The sequence below is a fragment of the Populus nigra genome, chromosome 13 (assembly GCF_951802175.1).
Source record: "Populus nigra chromosome 13, ddPopNigr1.1, whole genome shotgun sequence".
NCBI lineage: Eukaryota > Viridiplantae > Streptophyta > Magnoliopsida > Malpighiales > Salicaceae > Populus > Populus nigra.
In genome coordinates this window covers 12,246,777-12,266,484 of record NC_084864.1, presented here as the reverse complement: position 1 = coordinate 12,266,484, position 19,708 = coordinate 12,246,777, and the positions used below count along the sequence as shown (strand labels likewise).

Genomic DNA, 19,708 nt, shown 5'->3' with positions numbered 1-19,708 from the left:
ACAACATATCTAAAAACGAATTTTCTATACTGAATTAAGGTTATTTTCCTATCAGGTTTTAGATTTAGATTGATTATTCACATCCAAGCTAATTTATCATAAGAAAATTTATTATTAAAAAAATAATTAATTAAGGTTTTTAAACCAAGAGTGGAATATCCTTAATTAAATATATAGTTAGACTGGATATATAAACGTCCCTTAAACCATGTTTAACTTACACGATCTCTTTCGTTACTTCCATAATTTTTATCAACGAAATTTGACTGTTGAATTTCTTTTACGCATCAAATTCTGAACTTGTTACCACCAAGTAATTTTGCAAGAAATTAATCCTAATTTGAGCAGTACAGAAGACAGATTTATTTAAATCATTAGCAAATTGTTACTGTAATTAATGTGATTAGCAATAATTGATCCACGTACGAGTGCAATAATTGTTACTGTATATGTGATGACAGTACTTGGCTCTGAAAGATTATAAAAATACAGGCTGAAGGTAACGTTCAGAACACACAGATAATGGCTGGAAAGAATAATGGAGTATTTAAAAACAAAAACAAGCCAGCCCTCAACACCATATGATATCAGTAATCACATACTACCATGCAGAACTCGGCAGAAGCTAGCTGCCAAGTTGTAGCTGCTAGTTTTTCTTCTGGTGTTGTTAATGGTGGGATCCTCTGCAAGTTGGTTGAGCTAACGATGAAAGCTTGGTCTCTTGCCTTTTATTTTATTTCTTGCTTGAAGTTTTAAGCCAGGATATACAGGTCAGGTGTGCCGGAGTGTGCTGCCTTACCCAGGCAGAAGAAAATTGCAAATATATATTTTGTAGCATTCGTAAAAAGAAGTTGAATATATACATATATATATATATATATATATATATATATATATATATATATATATATATATATATATACACTAGTTGGTTCGAAAAGAATTTATATACATAATTCTTATACATCACGTATAATATATAACTTCACTGTTTTAAATTATTTGAATAATTATTTTATAAAAACCACACTCAATGGTAAGTAAGATTGCTTATATGCCTCTGCATTTTTAATTTTATTTGTTTGAATAGATAGAACAGAAGGTGGGGAGGTTTGGATTTTGCATCTCCTAGAAAATTAATATTTATTTTAAGATAGCAGTAAATTTATTCTAGGAAGAAATTGAAATTTTTTTTTATCATCAATGCACTAATTTAAGTCTAGGTCTATATATAACTTGTTTAGTCATAATTTAAAAAGAATTTAGTCTATATTTATATATACATGAAATGAAAGCTAATTTAAATTAAGGATTGAGATAGTTTTTTGACATGGTATCAGAATCTTAATGATCAAGCGGTCACGAATTCGAATCTCATTATTTTCATTTATTTAATAAAAATTAAATGGATATGTACAAGTTTCAAGCTAAAAGAGCTTTTATTTGAGGAAATATGTTAGAGAATAATATAAATTATATCTTGAAACCTTAACTAGCAGTTTAAGTTATTGGATTAAGATAATTCTTTGACATTATAAAAATTGGATAACTATTAAAAAGTAAATTATAATAAATCATAAAATTTAATATTCAATAAACTAAGTGTTAAAAAGATAAAATTAAAAAATATATATAATTTTTAAAAAAAAAACAGTATTTAACAAGAACAAAACAATCAGAATAAAACTGAAATGTTTCAGCTGGAATTTGAAGGAAATTTTCAGAATAGATCAAAATTCTAAGAAGAATAAAATTTATTCCAATTTATTTGATTTCTTGAATTGAAATGAGATATATACCAGCCAATTGCAAAGGCAAAGGTACAACATTATCAACCTTTATTCCCATGCATGTTCTTGCGACCTCACCCACAGCTTTCTTCGGTCAGTATTCAGTACTATTCTAATATCATTTTCATGCATATATACTTTTACCAATATTCTTTAATTCAGACACACCACCTTGAAGGATTATAATCACCACTCTTTGTCCAAACAAAAATTGTAAAGACGAATAAGGCATCCTCATATGTGGGAAATTATTATTGCTAGGGCTGAATCTAGATATGATGTTTACGAGAGCGGTAAAGATTATTTTTTAAAGTGTTTTTTAATTAAAAATATATATTTTTTTATTTTTAAAATTTATTTTTCATATTAATATATTAAAACAAGCCTAAAATACACAAATTTGATGCCAAAATTAACATTTTGCAATTCTTTGTTCGAGTTGATAAAAAATATATATCAGATAACAAGTTTGATTGCAAAACTTGAAGGAATTTCCTAAGCAAGGTTCCCACCCTTTCCCTGACCTGCACTTGAAGGACATAATCACTCTATATGAATAGAATTTTGACAAGCTTTTAAGAGATTAATTAATATATAGACCAAATAACACAACAATGGGATATTTTAAAATGTCAATTTCAATTTGGATTTTGAAAATGTAACTTAATTGGTTTCTGGAAAAAGGGTCAGCAAACTTTGCATTTCGTTTTATTACCAAAGAATTTCACTAACCTAAAAGAATAGATAATGCCTTACAAAGAATAAAAAAATATATATTAATAAAAAACAGTTAACTATAATACAATATTTATAAAACAACATTATCTTTGTTATAAACCAAATTACAAAAAAACTAAAAGATATCAATCTTTTATTATTCATCAAGACATATTATCGTGGATTGGATCAACGTAAAGATAATTTTTACCCTGCGAAAAAAATGACTAAGCATGCAATTAGAGGTAGAGATGTCTTTTTCATGTGATATATTTGGCATTGCATATCTGATTGGGGGCAAAATGGTACATGCACTTTCTTTTGCTACAATATAAATATTATTTTGCCCTTAGAAGCATTGAAGGGCTCTTCTGTCATTTCAAATAAAAAATAAACAGTAAAAGTATGACCATACTAGTGGGAGGGAAAAAAATATACATGTATAGAGAGGCTTATTCGTTCTTTTCTTTTATTAAAACAATTAAATGGTAGAATTACCCTTGGAATTCAAAAAATCAAAAGCTAATTGTTGGGGGTGTTTAGATCTTTTTAGACTAGTTTTTTTTGTTATTATTGGATTTTGACAAGGGTGTCTCGGTAATTTTAGGTTTAAAAATATTATTAAAAAAAAGTTATTCACGCGTCAGCATGTGATGGCCTCTATGCCATTCAAATGGCATGTGAGAGCCTTTACATGAACCGAAATCATGCTTCCATATCGATGTTAGGAGCAATGTATTGTTCTTTTTCTGATGGTATGACGTGTGCTCACGGAGGAGGTTCGGTTGGGCTGTGATGAAGGTTTTTTCTTTTTTCTAGCTTTATAGTATGACGTGTGAGAGCCTGTACATGAACAATATACACCTAGCTTTGTGGAAGGAATGGAAAAGATAATGAGTATTGACTTATTTTTTCCCCGGTAATCTTGGTTGTGGTTTCTTCATTGCTTGAGTTTCGAAATACAGTTACACTAGCTAACATTGTTGTCTATAACTACTTGTTTTTTATTATTATTACAAAGAAAAGGCTTGAACACGAAATCTCTTGAGGGAAAAGAGACCCCACAACTACTTAAGCTACATAGTCATTCGCGCCAACAATTATTTGTTGGACATTCTAAAAGAGGTATGGAGGTTAAGAAACAAAGAATTGACTAGAGTGAGGTTTAAGTTATTTCTAATTAAATGTGATGCATTCTAATTAAGCATTTAAAAATGAGATTGTGTTGTATGAGAATAGAGAATTTCTAATAAAAGGAAAAGATTCAAAGTGATCCTAACTAATCAATCATGTCATTTCTTTGTTTAAGGGCATGCCCTCTTGCTTCCAAGGATCCTTTTCTAGAGGAACACAACCCTGCAGTATTAGATCAACTCATGTTAACTTTGGAGGTTGAGATAACTTGCCAAATCCTTGATACAAAAATAAAACTATGATAATATCATAGAAAGCAAATCATTAATCTTAATTCTCAATCAACAAAATATTAAAGGACGAAACTGAAAAAAAAATATTTAATTTTTTTAAAAGGAAATCAAAGTATCAATTGTTCTTAATCAATGAAATCAAAACTATGAGAATTTCATTTTTGAATTTGGTCCTAAAGTATCAATTATTCTTAATCAATGAAATCAAAGTGCATTTTTTCAAATCGAGTATCAACCAAGCATTATAATTTTTCTTCGACATTGCGAGAACCTAACATGAAGTCAATTGAAGCAAACCATCAAATCTAATTTCGAACAAATCCAATTTAAAAAGATAAAATTGAAGAGCAAAGAAAACTTGATTGAACAAAAATAAAAAATTATAGTACTATTACGATCCATATTAAATTTATGTCTTGATCTATAATAGTTTCCTAAATATTTTTTCAAACCAAGTATAGAAAGGACTAGAAGTTCTTTTTTAATATTGTAATCGCCTAATATGAAGTCTTTTAAATCAAACCATCAAGTCTGATTCTAAATAAATTCAATTTAAAAAGATAAAATTGAAATGCAAAGAAAAAAAAAAACAATATCTTGATTTATGTCGTCTTCCCCTAAATGTATTAGTTTCTTATATAATGTTTCAGCTAAAATAGCAAAGCTAAATAAAATGGCAACAACTAGTTCTTTAAAAACTATATTGGAAATTAGAACAACTTTCGGCTGCAAAGTTTATACTTTATCAATCACAATCCACAAGCTTGCAAATACCAAGAATTACAATGCATCACAACCATGAGATCAGTTAATTTAATTGACAAAAAAAAATCTTTTTGAAAACCATGACACTAAGCAATCTACAATTATTATTATTTTTTTACTATTATAAAGGAGAAAACTATTCGTATTATCTGTATGTGAAGAAAAATTATGTTACATAGACTTGTATAATTTACGAAAGAAAATATTATATGAAAATACCAATAAAAATAATTGGTGCAATAAATCCTAAGATTATTTTCTAAATATTCTGATAAAAAAATATAAATTCTAAAATAAAAAAAAGGGCCTAACATCACCATTTCTTAATTCATTTTTTTTGTCTAAATATTTTTTTAATTCATTTAAAAAATAAAAAATAAAAAATAAATAAATGGACCTAACATCACAATCTCTTAATTCATTCTTTTGGCTAAATAATTGTTTAATTCATTTTACTTGACAAAATAATTAGTCTACCTATCTCCATGGACCCAAAAGTCTAACCCAACTTTCTTCTAAAGCCCAAAAAATGATAATCCAATTCGACCAGTCCATTTAGATTCATCTTCTTAAAATCAGCCCAATAACAAGCCCAAGACCAAGACCAAGACCAAGCCTATTCTTCTTCTTCAACTTCCAATATTTTTCTGCAGAGACATTCAGACAGTTACAATTTTACAGTTTTTAACTGATTTTGTCTTCAAGAATACAGGCATGGCGGGATTGCTGGCATGGGCAGCAGATGTCGTTGGGGCCCATGGAAACAACCATGAATTAGAAGAAGACAGAATACCAATTGTGTTCACTGATGACCAACAAAAGTATGTTCAAGAATTAGATTCAAAGGCTTCATCTTTGAGCCGTACGATCCAAGATCTACGGCTTAGATTGCCTCCACCTGATATCTCTCAACGTCTACCTCACCTTCTTGCTCATTCCATTGCATCCAATGCTGCTCTTGCTCTCCAGTTGAATGCTCATTCTGCTACCAAAGAGCAGGTAAAAATGCAGTCGTTGAGGTAATCTGGGGTTTATTTGTATCTGGATTCTGGGCTTTTTTTTTGGGTTTTATTTATGGGGTTGTTGTTGAATTGTGTGGTCTTCTTTTTGTGTTTCTGGCTTATGGCATCTGGGTCTTTTGTGTTTTTGGATATTGGTGAAGCGATGGGTTTTGTTAGTGTTTTGTCTTGCTTTTATGCTCTTGGTTCGCTTTTTACCTGTTATTCTCATTTGGGATATTAAAATTGGTTTAGTTTTTATGGATGGTTATTCTTTTGATAAATATAGAAAAAATTGCAATGCGTAGGGGATAAGTATATTAGCTTATTTATTGCTGTCGATCTCTTCAAGTGGAGATTTCATTGTGGTTAATTTTATACCCTTAAGATTTTCCATTTGGAAGTTTTGAATGATATATATGAATTTAAGATTTATACGACACTTTAAAGAGATTTTGTTACTGGATATGCATGTAATACATTTGGTTTGTAAAGAAATAGGTGATGGGTATTTCTACTTCGCTTTGGGCTTCTCTCTCTCTCTCTCTGTTTTTTTTTTTTTTTTTTTGGGGGGGGGGGGGTTCGATGTAGGGATACGTGGGTTCACTTCGTGAACTTACACTTTTTTCAATCTTGAGAGTGATTGAGCTCCATATGAGAAATTGCTTGGGATCAGGGAAGTTGGCGGTGGAATTAATCTACATGCTCAAAGAAAGAGCATGATCTACAGGGCATGTAAATTCTTTTGGGTTGGGGACTTGGGGTGAAGGTGATGGTGCAGGTCTAATCTGTCATGTAGTGAGTAGTGACTGTGTTTGAGAAGGAGTTTCCAATTGCTAGGCGGCTTCTGGAGTAAAATGTCAATATGCAGCATGCACAGATTACTATAGATAATTTGGACATGCAAAGTTCTACTACTGGGTGAATCAAATGCTCAAGTTGTGTTCTAAATTTCTTGCAATAGAAAGCCATATACTCAGCTGACTCTTGGCATTTTATGAATCTATCTAGGCAAAGCTCAATTAGAAGTATCTCTCTAAAGATGTGAATAGAGTTTAGTTCTTCTGTTTAAAAAAAGTGCTATTAGGAGTTGTTAGTGACAAGACATTCCATTCTGATAATATATGTGGCATGCAACCTTTACATCAGTAGAGGACAACATGTGAAATGGGATGATCATGAATTCGTTTCCTTTCCAAGTGAGAAACTATTGAAATAAAAACTGAAATTCAGTTACTATGGATTTGGGTAATTTTTTTTTTATATAATTTCCTTTTCCTTTGTTCTTGGTACACTGGAGGACCAAACTCTGGAGGAACCTGGGTTGACAGCATAGAGAAAGCTTTTCTTTTCCCCAAGCCATAAGTTGACCCTATTAGAGGAAATTTTGATGTCCATTGCATGATGCAATTATAAAAGTCTCAGATTGTCACCATAAGAGTGCATTCATTCATGCAATGAAGGACATTAGTAGGATAGTTTTCAAACTTTCCTTCTATGTTCTCTAATCTAGTGGGGCCATAACTGGCAATACCTTTTTATTGCACAACATTAGTTTCCAAATGGTTAAATGTAAAAATATTTGGTTAACTTAAGCATTATCATTTGCTGAATATCTGTAAACTCAGAGAGGCTGGCTACTTCTGCCAATTCTATTTTTTCCCTCTATAATTTCTACTTGACAAGATGAATCTAATAATGTAAATGAATCAGCACATTTTCAAAAAGAAATTTTCTTTCTTAGTGTAATGTTAATTTGTGATGGTGAGCCAGTGACATGTATTGCTGGGAACCTGGATTAGTTCTGGTCCAAAGGCTGATTTAATTTCTATATAATAACATTAAATGATTATTCCCTTCTGACCTTCAAGTATTTTGGATCTATTTTTATTACAGGCCCAATTGAGAGAGGTGACCCTTCAGGAAGAAAATGCCGAGTATGAAAAGGCTATATTAAATTGCGAGAACAACATACATGAGAGAATACGGGAAGCAGATTTACTTCTTACGAAGTTACAGGTCAGACTTGCCTGCCATGTCTATATGCTTCTCTGATGAGTGATGTGCAATTTTTCTATGATCGCTTCAGTCATTAGTCATAACCATACATCTCCTGGTGTCCTGGCATTCTTTATTTTTTCTGCTTCAATAAATAGACTTTGTTCGCCTTTCACTTCCTTTATTTTTTTTCTTCTGTAATTTAATGTTTGTTTTTATGTAATGAAATGTTAGGAAATGGATGAGACTGAACAAGCTTTGATGGAGGAGCTAGAAAATGCAGAAACTGCAATGGATGGTGGACAACACGGAAACTCTGGTGAATCAGTTAATGCATCTGAAACAACAGTTGAAGCTGGATCAGATGCAGAAGCTGCAAAGTCTGATATATTAGAGAAGTTGGATAACAAGAAAAAAGAATTGGTAGATTTGCATTTGTCTACTTCTTACAAGTTTTCTTTCTCAACTCAGCTCCTTCTGTTATAAGGTCTTGAAAATCTTCCCTAATTCTCTTCAGAGTTCATTGGAAGAAATTGTTCAAGATTTAGATAAAAGGTGGATGCAAGTTCAAGAGAATGCACTGAAGCAGCCTGCTCCAGGTTTCAAATATCAGAAATCTTCTTGAAGTTTGATATTCTTTCTTCATTTTGTGTGCGTGTGTGTGAAAGAAAAAGAGAGGGAGCTGAGATCAGACTTTAGTTTACATTTCTTTCCTTGCTTTCTGGAAGGTTGTCAAAGGGACAAACTTGAGTTTGGTTTCCAAGAGATCAGCGTTTGCAAAGACTAGGCCATGGTTATTAAAAAAGTTTTTGAAATCTTAAAATTAAAATAGCGTTAATGATTCAAAACACTAACAATCACAATTGGTTAAGATCTTAGTAAAATAGGTTGTTGAATCAGTAAAATCCCAATTTTACTTTATGATTTTACGATTTTGGAATTTTGGGTAAATAAGAAATTTGGGCTATTTTGGACTTCCATGAGTCAATGGTTTAGAGGCCTGAGTCACATGATTTGATATGACCTTGGTGTCATGAGAGTACCTAATCTAATTCCATTTTGATGAAACCTTATACCATAGAATGACTTGATATGCCCAAGTATGTTTGTCTACCTGGAACGACATTTTTCTTTTGTTCAGTGTGGCCAAAGCCTTGTTTTGCATGAGCACGGTATTGGTCCATGGACACAAGTATGATTAAATTACATATCTATGATTAACAGTGAAATTAATTGGTTACAATTGTTGTTTGAGAAATGATTAATTACTAATATTATCGCTTGAGCATAGGTATATTATTAATTTTGTTAGTTATTTTGAGTTTGTAAAATCTTATGATTTTACAATCCGATTTTCAGGACCCTCTAGTGATCCAAGTAAAAAAAGTGATTTTAATAACATTGGGCTAGGCTTTCCCTGGAATAGGATTGCAACATTTGGGAAAGAGTCTTATGCTAGGCTTCAGGTAGGATTACAACCTGCAGATGGGGATTAGATTTGTTGTCTATAGTGGATTTTCCATGGTGATCTCTTGATCTGATTGCGAAATGGTGTTTCTTTCAGTAACTCTCTCACAGTGTTTTGTTGATGTTCAGTGGTTAAACGTATTCCTTTTGTAATTAGTGACAAGATAACTTATGTAATTGGTATTTAGTAGAAAAATTATCACTCTTGAAGGAGTAACTTGCACAGGGGAATTTGACTTGAAAGTGATTTTGCCACAGCTCAGAGAGAGAAGTTATTGGATAAACAGCTTCATAGCCTAATCGAGCAACTAGCAGCTAAACAGGTGGATTGTACAATTTATTACAAATTGGCTACTACTTAAGACTTCTGTATCAATGTGGAGTAGATACCTCATGGAATAAACACCAACCTTTGAAAATGGTGTCTTGTTTGTAGGCACAAGCAGAGGGCCTGGTCAGTGAAATTCATTTGAAAGAGATGGAGCTAGAAAGGTTGAATGGATTGCGGAGGAGGCTTGAAAGTAGCAATGTAGAGGGCAATACTGCCAGGAACCGGTTTGGAAGAAGCACCTCGGACAAGGGGTCTGCTTTTGCAGACTATATTGTCGACAAGCTACCGTATTCCACTGGTGGCCGAACTGAGCACCAACAGAGACTCATGTTCCTGAGGTCGGCTTTTGTTATTTACATTTTATTCCTGCACATTGTGGTTTTCATCAAGCTTTCATTTTGAGTAGCATCAAGGAAATTCATTTTCCTCTCCATATTTGAATGTGAGATATTTCCGTTGTGTAAATCATTATTTTGTAACGGAGTGACTAGTTCCTCTTTCGTAATGCAGTTGGTTGCCCGTTCTAATTCTCTCTCTCTCTCTCTCTCTCTCTCTCTCTATATATATATATATATATATATATATATATATGCAAAGAAGCTGTTTCCACTTCCCAATTTTATGATAGGTTTCCGCAGACTTGCACATAAACGAAAAATTAATTAATGATTAGTGGGTGAAAAATAGGAAAAAAAAAACAAGATAAAGCAATGACATCAGAGGGAGGAAACAACATTACAGCTGTGATTCGTAGAGTTTTCGATGTTCTCAAATTGAGATAGACCTAAGAAATGTAAAATTTAGTTGGATGAGAACTTCATGAATATAACATAATCCAATTCCAAAACATTCATCATTATCTGTAAGTGGTGACATAATCAGTAAAATACAGTGGATAGTAACATGAAAGGGAGGATTAACGGGGTCCGGACCAAGGAATAAAGATCTTGCATGAGCACCCCTTTTGCACTCTATTCTTTAGTTCAATACCAAACACCAGAGGTGAGGATGACTGGGCTGTTCAATTTATTTGATACATATGTTTGTCCATGGCTTCTCAAAATGCAATTATTTGAAAGCTTCGGTGCTTCTCTGATAACAGCTAGAAGTAGTGGATTTGACCCCATTGGTATGTTGATTTGACTGTTGGTATGTGTAATGTGAGGGGAACATGAAAGCTTTTCCATGTTCTTGTCTCATATGTTCTTAAAAACATCATTTACTTGTAAACGATAACCCATTACAGAACAAAGATTACAAAGAATAATGAATAGTGTTGATAAAACGTGTTGAAGATATAACAATATATTCATATCTTCATGAAATAGTTTTCTGTAGCTTCTCATAAAAAGATCTCCACGCTTCCTTCCTCATCATATAAAGCAAGAACTCATTCCAAGTGTCAATGGGGCCAGGCAAGCACCAGTGAACGCAGTCAGCTACAGTCACATTGCTATGAGGTGAGCGACCATAATAGTTTGGGTGCCCATCTGGCCTCAGCAGCATTGCTTCTGTCGTTGCTAGTAGCTCAAATTTTAAACCCCCTTTCCTCCCTTCTTTCTGTGCTTTCCTTAGCTCTTCAACTTGTGTCAAGTAGAATTCCAAGTAATACCCATCAAACTTCATTTCCTCGCTTGTAAAGGGCATTGTCCTTATACAATTCCCTCCTTCATTCCACGCTCCATTTTCGAAGTGTGAAGGAGAAAATGTCCTTAAAAATGTAATGCCCTTGTAGTTCTTTAGTCTTCGAAGGGTCTCAAACGCAGTTCGAAATGCCATTCGGTAGCCATAATACTTTGTGACAGCAGTAATGTTTTCCATGTAGCAGTTATGACAACCAACAATCTGACCATTGATGTAGTATATAAGAGGACGGAAGAACCATTGTCCAGCTGAGATGATCACATAGTCGAAATTCTCAATCTGACTAGCCCATGCCTCATCAGCTTGGTCTAAGTAAAGGCTCATCAGGCTGTTGAGGGAATGACCATTGGGGTCTGCATCACGGGACTTAACCAAGAACGGAGACCAAAGAGTTGCTAGAGTAAACCCGTAATCAGCATAGAACCAGCGTTTGAAATATGTTGTGTCTGCTGTATACCTATGAGAAATATCCTCAGGATGGGTCACCTGAAAGACAAGAGCAGGAATGAGAATAAACTTTGTATCAGAAATTCTTGGTGCAATTACAATAACTTGAATCAATCAACATTATGCATCTAATTTTGATGTGTAGAGTTTAGACACTGATCGTCTGGTCAATGAAATAATTACATCTCAGCAAATTCTGGTTTAGTTTTAATGGTGCGAATCATTATGATGTGAAGCTTGTAACTCGAGCCATCGAGTGTGCTTGGTGATTCAATGCACATGAAGATATGCAACGATGAGTGATTGAAGACTTACACTGGATAAGAGACATAACAATGATTGCATTTGGTTCCTTCCTACAGAGTCTCCGACGAAGGCCATCATCTTCCCTCGAACAAGTTCCAAGAACTGCTTTGCATTAAAGAAAGGTAGCTCACATTTCTCTGGTCTCCACCTCCATTTCATGAACTCTGTATCAGGTCTGCCATATTTCATGCAATTGTGCTGGTCGATGATTAGGCTACAAGTTGCATCAGTGTAGTAAGGCCCATTAGGATAAGGAATCCATTTTCCACTAAAAATGTCACATTCCTTCACTATTCCCATGTTTCTCAAATGACTGATATCAATCTTAGGAGATGGTAGTGGTGAACGTGAAGTTGTCAACAGATATAGAGGGACTATGGTGAGGAAAACTAGACTGAGGGCTAGCATCAGCAGCTTTTTGGGGGCGCTGTGCTGTGTGTTCTTTCCATTGGAAAACTCGATGTCACTAAACTTCATGGTGAAGCAAAACAACAAATTAACTTTGCGTTTGTGCACACTCTATACGGCCTATAGTGATGTTTTTATATTGTTTCTGGACATGTATGATACATTTAAAGAAAATTTCATTATCTACGAGAATGTATTATAAATAAAAAAATTAAAATTAAATATGTAAAGGCTTAAAATCAAGTTATAGATATTTTCACAAATCTTCTCAAGTATGATATTGTTGTTAAGATGAGAGACATATGAAGAGTTATAAGGGTATTAAATTTAAAAGGGAATTTTAAAAATAAATTAAATTTTATTTTAAAAAAAAAATAAAAAAATTGATTAACTGGTTTAGAAATGATTGATTGGTTAAGTTGGTATAATACAATTATTGTTCATAATAGGATTTGTTTTAGTAGTTTAATTTTTTATTTATATAGTACTTGATATTTATAAATAGATTTGTAATTAAAAACATAATTTAATATGCATACAGAAAAACATAATAAGATTATTTTCCTCTAAAATTTCGTATTTTCTTTACTTTTGCTTATTGTTTTACACCTTTTTTTTCTTTCAACAGATACCTTTTTATTTTTGGTGAGGCATCGTAATCAGTAATTGATAGCGAGCGTAGGAAATTCTTAGCCTTTTCGTTTCCGCATCAATGCCCTTCAGCAAGCGTAGAAAAACACATCATGATGAAAATGCCCTTTATTTCGTTAAAGCATCATGATCATAACTGAGTACTACTTGGCCTTTTTCATTGTCGTACTAGTTTTGCTTAGTTTCATACTAATTTTGCCAGTATTCTCTGTGCATAAAGGATTTAAGTACCTTACAGACTTGATTTTTAGTTTGCTTAACAATTACACATGCACCTAATCCTATTAACCAGCAGCAACCATAATGAAAATCAAACCATGTGCATTAACTTTTCTCTGACACACTTTTGATGAAGTTGGAAATGATTCAAGCCAAGTCTTCAAATAGAGCAAGCTGAAAATGGACTGCATTCCTTTATGCTGATTCTATCATTCATTTTTTAGGCACAGAAATGCGCACATAGTTTTGTCTAGGGTCACATGGGAATAGCGCTGCAGAAGAATTATAACATAATCAAACAATGATCACATTTTACAGTAAGAAATTGGCAGCAATCACAAGGCTCGTGAATAACATTGCGCCACCTCATGGTGTTTAGCATTGCAGGTATCTTCAACTGTAAGTATTGGACTGCTCTTTTGGTTATATTTAGAGCCAAGTGAGCCTGGCGTGGCTTAGGAGCAAAGTTATGGATGATTGCATATCGCATTTTAGTGAAATTGGGTTCATTCTATGCACATTTCAACACTTCTTTTCGGTGGAAACTTAAGTACCTTCTGCTTTGATAATAGAGTGCTAATCATTCATGTCATCTGCTTCTTTCTGAAATAAAATATCAGCTGGGACCTATTACACACCTCCCTGCCCAGTGTGACAACCAAGGGTGGGACTTGGTAGACTGTTATTAATTTATTATATCCACGAGAAAAATGATATGGAAGCACTTTCCTTTTTTGCTGTAAATTACTTTACTATCAAATTGGTCTGAGAAAAAGGAACCAGCGGTTGGGAATTAGAAGAAATGGTTTGCCGAACCATTGTTGGTCATTTGGTTTCTCAGCTATCATTCGAAATGTTCTTGCACATGAATTTGAACGATATTGTGGCTGGGTTACTTAAAGATGATGAAGTTATCTTAGTTGATGTTTAGATAAAGAAAAAGGAATATTGGACTTCTTTTTTGAAGAAACAAAATATATTGGGACTGCGATCATATGCAGTTCATTCTTCAGAACCATACTAGAATCCTTGTATTTGCTGTCAAGGCAAGACTTACCGACATTTTTCTAGGGTGAAGGCCTGACTGCATTCATTTATCTAGTAATGGCTAGAAGCATTTTAGCAGTCTAGCAAACATCAAGCACATTATATCCCCGGTTTATTCTGGAAGATCAAGAATTTAGGTCACAAGGTGATGATGAAGTAGGGTTACCTGTCTGGCATTAACGGTGCCTGTGGGGTATGCATAGAACCCTTGATTAGTGCCTAGTTTTATTGTTGTTGATCTTCTCTGCACATGAACAGGAAATTCTGAACTAGAACTAGAGGTAATTAACAATATTATCCTTCGGTTGATCGCACATGGCATTCACTTATCAGATTTTTATGATGCTTTTCTAATTTTTACCAGCCGTTTCTCAGGAGTTAGGAGCATGGCCAAATGGCCGACACTGACTCAGAAACGATGACAAATATATAATAAACAATAAAAACTGGAAATCAGAACCATGTTCCTTCACATTCCACACATAAACTCCTCCCAGCCATTTGCCAGTGTGAAAACCGACTCAGATACGTCAACATGCTTTTTTTTTTCTGCAACCAAACGGCTCCTCGCCACCTTTCCCTCTTCAGCATCTGAAGCAAGAGCTCGTTCCAAGTATCAGTAGGGCCTGGTAAGCACCAATACTTAACACAATCAGCAATAGTCACATTCTCAGGTGACCAGTGTCCATAATGGTTTGGGTGTCCATCTTGTCCCACAACCATTGCTGCAGTTATGTCTAGCAACCTGAACTTTAAGCCCTATTTTTCCCTTCCGTTTTTTAATATCCTGAACTCCTTTAGTCAACGACAGCTCCAAAACACCCCTCCAATTTCATTTCTCCACTGGAAACGGCTGCGTCCTGACACAATTGCCTCCTTTATCCCATCATTTTCAAAATGTGACGGTGACAAAAGTCCTAAAGAATGTCACCCCATTAAACCTTTCAAGGCTGAGGAGGGTCTTGAAGGTGTTGCCCAAAAAACCACCAACAGCATACTTGTTTAGTTCATAAATATGTAATATAATAAGAATATAGTACACTTACAATTATACAAAGCCAGCAAGTTTATTACTGCTTATTTATAAAAACTTTCTTCAATCAATCTTCTAGTATTTAAATCGATCCAGGTTATAAGGTTAATAGAACTTAATAAAAAATAAATTATAAAATTTAATACTTAATAAATTATAAGCTAAAAAATAAAACTAATACTATTGAAATTAATAATATTTTGCAAGATAATGCATAATAAAAACATACGAGTGGATTTGTGGTTTGCCAAAAACAGTATGTCTCAAATTTGAGTCCCACCTTTATAATTCATACAGCTAATATCAGAAAAGAAAAGAAAAGACCTTAATCTAACACTGAGATGATCATGCTAGGAACTGGAATTAGAGATTTTGCCTATGAATTAGGATTTCTTTACAGGCCTGTTTTAGGGTAATTGTCAAATGGGCCTCTTCTCTTGTAGGCTTTTATTCAATTTATAATTTTGGACCTCACCCATAACCCATTATTTGGTTTTTAAAATGATACACCTAATAAAATCCTCCATACACATCACTGCACAATTGGGATCCATCATCCATGTTATAATTTTAAAACCTGGTCTGATGGGACGACCTGAAACCCGTTGATCCGGGATTGGAACTGGATCGAGTTGAAAAAAAAACAAAAAAAGAAAAAACCCGGTGTGACCCGACGGGCTGACCTAGTCAAAAACCCGGTTGCAAACCATTGACTTTTTTTTTACTAAAACGACATCGTTTTGATTTTTTTTAAAAAAATTTAACCTGAATGACCTGGTAACCCGATCAAAATCTGAAACCTAGATTTTAGACCGAACCGGATCTAAAAACTATGATCCATGAATTAAGCTCCAGCTGAACCTCCGGGAATACACATCAATCTTTAAAAGCCTAACATTTAGGTTAGCATTGCATAGGGGCGTCTATCGGTCAAGATCACCCAAAATAAGTCCAATGATAGTGATGATAGAAATCAGAATTGTTTATTTTTGTATTTCAAAAATATTTTTAAAAATATTTAAAAAATTTTATATTTCTTTTATTTTAAATTAATATGTCTTGATGTTTTTGGGTTATTTTGATATACTAATATTAAAAATAATCTTTTTTAATAAAAAAATTATTTTAATATATTTTTAAACAAAAATATTTTGAAAAACAATCATTACCGTGCTTTCAAATACCATAACCTCAAACACCCCTTTAAACTGAAACTGTGAGGTCGTATGGCCTCGGTTTCTAAAATGTTTCATGAGCTTAATAAAGAGCCCCTTCTGGTTGATATGGAAAGAATCCCTTGAGATGTACTCATCATTGGGCTGTTTTGCAAGTGTTTACTTTAATAAAGATTTGCAATAATTTTTGTTGTCATAATAACATGTCGTTAGTAAGTGGAGAGAGCTTCCTGACATGTCTTTATTGCCAAGAAAGGAACGTGTGCTTCGCATTGCTGTTGTATATTCATGAAAGTCGATATCCCTGCATCTTATGGACAAGGCTAAATCATTTACATCACTTTGGTTTGGATTGGAGCAGTGACCAATGTTTCATTGCATTATCTTCTTTTGTCTCTCTTATGTCTAGTCTCGGTCCTAGGAATTAGTGGCCTGTCGATTTTTTTCTTCGAGGAAAGAGTTCCATGAATGATCTCCATCTTTAGCCTCTGCGTATGGTCCTCCTCTTCAAGAGGAAAGAAGTTTGCTGTAATGGACGGGGAGTAGCTATCAAGAAAGCTGAGGTTCCTTGCAGCACTTGTTCTGGACTGAGTTATACCAACACCACAAAAAACCAATTCAGTTTCTACATCTTTTATGCTTTAGAATGTCCTAAAGAAACACGCATCATTGCGGGACAAGATTTTAGTGGAAAATACAGCATGGAGCAGTAGATTGGAGCTCTGGAGTCAGCAGAGTCGTGAGTATCTTTTATTGTCTTTTTACTGTCAGGAAAAACACGGGGGAGAAAACAAACAAGGCATCAGGGAATTTTCCTGGAGACAATCTACACGCCAGAGCAATATCTGAAACTTTCATCAGTAGAGGCGCACTTGAACCTGAAGTTGGCCAAAACCTAGAACTACCAAGGCAAATCTTATGGTAACATCTGAAAAGAACATAGCATTAATTTTCCAGCTGAAATCTTTCTTCAAGTTGGCCGTTGCCTACAATTTCCCAACTCCTAATGTTGACAAACTTGACACATCTGATGTTCAATGGAAGCAATTTCAGTAACTGTGTCTGTGACCATAATATTGATGGCTGAGACAAAAAAATAGAAGTTTTAATTTCATTCGAAAATTGATTTATGAGTTCCAGGCAAGCCAAAACACGATTCACTGGAGAAGGCTAAATATAGATATTTGGTCTTTAAGCTCCAACATCAGTACTGAAATACAAAATTTTTGTCCTACGCATAATAGAATGAAAAGTAAAGCAACTAAACTCGAAAACAAGCAGAGTCGTCCAGTTATTGAATTGCTTAAGCAGCACCAGCACCCTTTCCCTTCTTCCTCTGGATCTTCTTCATATAAAATTCAAGTTCTTTTCCTTCCAAGATGTATCTGTTGGGGAAAAGATAAGTTAGAAAATAAATAAGTTGACATCGAAAGCCCCATGTACTATCAGTATATAACTAACTCTTATCAACTCACCCATCGGCTCTGCCACATTGACCAGGTCGAGAAGAGATGGAAGCCAACAGCCTACCACTTCCAAACTGCTCTTCAATGTGAGGATCTAGCTTACGACCCTGTTGACGCTTATCAAGCTTCCTGATGACATGGTTGCTCTTCTTTGTTTCTTCTGTAGTTGCTTCTCCTTCCTGCTGATATACAAGACAGAACATTTTAATTAAGAACACCACATAAAGAAACTAAAAGATAATAATATGTCAAACCAAATCAGGAAACAAGCAGAAGATAAAACAGCCGATTACCATGCAAAAACAATAATTAAAATATAGCATGGTTTCTATCTTGTTGGCAACATGAACAACACTAATGACCCTAGCACACAAATGAGCCATGGCAAAACATCATCAACAAGCAGTTCTGCTAATCTTAAAAAAAAAAGAGAAAAAAGAAGAAGGCAGTTTTGTTATATTCTGTAAACAAACAGGACGATCCACAACATTCAATATTTGCATTGAAGTTATGTTAAATATCAAATTTATTGATGAGAAACTTCGGAGGAAAAACGGTTCACCAGAATATTCAGGATACAAGAGAAGAAAAAAAAAATCAAAATGAGGAATGACACTGAACACACACACACCACACAGCCCTTAGTACAAGAAAATCTTATTCTGGAGAATATACGGATGGGTCAAAGTCACTGAATCAAAATTCATGCTTTAGATAGTTTTGAAGGATTTACAGGAGCCGCGAAACATTGAAGTGAGGAGGGTTCATATTGATTCCATAAAGGTAAAAAAACAGATCAATTTCTCTTATCCTACTCGTAAACAACGTTCAGTAGATCCCGTAGAAGTGCCATTCTTACACTTGGGAAAATCATGTTAATAACGATCATGGGCATCTAGCAAACATCCTCAACGTGAAATCAAAAATCAAATATAGAAGAAACAGAAAAGAAGCATTATTCTGGTAAAGCATATACAATAATACCTCAGGGGTTTCCTTCTTCACCACAGCCTTCTTCTTCCTACCAATGTCAACCCCATAATGCTGAAGGTACCATTGCTTGAAAGGGGCAGCATCCACCTGAACAATAGCACTTTTGACAAGAGTCTGGGTTCGGACAAGCTCATTGTTTGAGGCATTGTAAACCACATCAAGAATACGGGTTTTGCGAGTGACAGCTTCACTGCCCCACGAGTAGTTCCCAGTATCCAATCTGAGGGCCCTCCACTTCACATTGCCTCCTCGCACACGAATTCTTCTGACAGTCTTGTTGCTTGAGAGCTTAGTGCTTGCAGGCTGACGGCCTAGCTCATACCTTCATCAATCCAATAAGCAAGTAATTAATATAAATAAATAAATAAAATAAATATTGAAACTAAGGAGAATTAACGAAATTGTACTTTCTCTTCTTTCTCCAGGCCTTCTTCTTGCCTCCAGTGGCACGCCTCTTGTGCATAGAGTCACGTGAGATACCTTCAAGACATAAACAGAGACACCATTTTACAGCAGAACACAACACAGCACACAGAGATATACTACTTTTTTATTTCAAGACAAAGAAACGGAGAGAGATTTTACTTACCCATGGTTGCGGTTGCAGTTGCGGTTGCGGTTTTACAGAGACCACTGATTTATGTATCTGCTCCTAAGCGCCTCTCCTTCGACTTTCCAGCTCTGCTATTCGTAAAACCCTAGTTGTCTGTCAATACGGGGTAGTCTTGTCATTGTACATACCCCTCCTTTTCTTTTCTTTTCCAAAGGCATTTATTTTTGGCGACGCTATTATGAATATATTTTCTAGTATAATAAAAGTTTTTAA

The 19,708-nt window shown here is 34.2% G+C and overlaps 3 protein-coding genes across 4 annotated transcripts; 1 reads left to right on the top strand and 2 right to left on the bottom strand.

Moving 5' to 3' along the window:
* The first annotated feature begins 5,341 nt into the window (after positions 1–5,341).
* Positions 5,342–10,023, top strand: LOC133670536 (uncharacterized). The gene is made up of 6 exons (XM_062091044.1): positions 5,342–5,698; positions 7,594–7,716; positions 7,930–8,118; positions 8,213–8,294; positions 9,421–9,485; positions 9,599–10,023. Exons 1-6 carry the CDS (start codon positions 5,414–5,416, stop codon positions 9,893–9,895), a joined length of 1,041 nt encoding a protein of 346 aa, XP_061947028.1. The 5' UTR covers positions 5,342–5,413; the 3' UTR covers positions 9,896–10,023.
* Positions 10,024–10,319: 296 nt separating this feature from the next.
* LOC133670949 (protein trichome birefringence-like 19) lies at positions 10,320–12,419 on the bottom strand. Its single transcript, XM_062091548.1, has 2 exons — positions 11,900–12,419; positions 10,320–11,623 (listed from the first exon to the last, which is right to left on the bottom strand). The coding sequence occupies exons 1-2, from the start codon at positions 12,365–12,367 to the stop codon at positions 10,811–10,813; spliced, it is 1,281 nt and encodes a 426-aa protein (XP_061947532.1). The 5' UTR covers positions 12,368–12,419; the 3' UTR covers positions 10,320–10,810.
* A 5,088-nt stretch (positions 12,420–17,507) lies between these two features.
* Positions 17,508–19,613, bottom strand: LOC133670563 (small ribosomal subunit protein eS8). 2 transcript variants are annotated; one of them, XM_062091078.1, is made up of 5 exons: positions 19,472–19,613; positions 19,290–19,362; positions 18,874–19,204; positions 17,899–18,071; positions 17,508–17,808 (listed from the first exon to the last, which is right to left on the bottom strand). In XM_062091078.1, the coding sequence occupies exons 1-5, from the start codon at positions 19,473–19,475 to the stop codon at positions 17,727–17,729; spliced, it is 663 nt and encodes a 220-aa protein (XP_061947062.1). In that variant the 5' UTR covers positions 19,476–19,613; the 3' UTR covers positions 17,508–17,726. The 2 variants fall into 2 exon arrangements, with proteins under 2 accessions (XP_061947062.1, XP_061947063.1); XM_062091079.1 differs by having other exon boundaries at positions 17,899–18,068.
* Between the last annotated feature and the right edge of the window lie 95 nt (positions 19,614–19,708).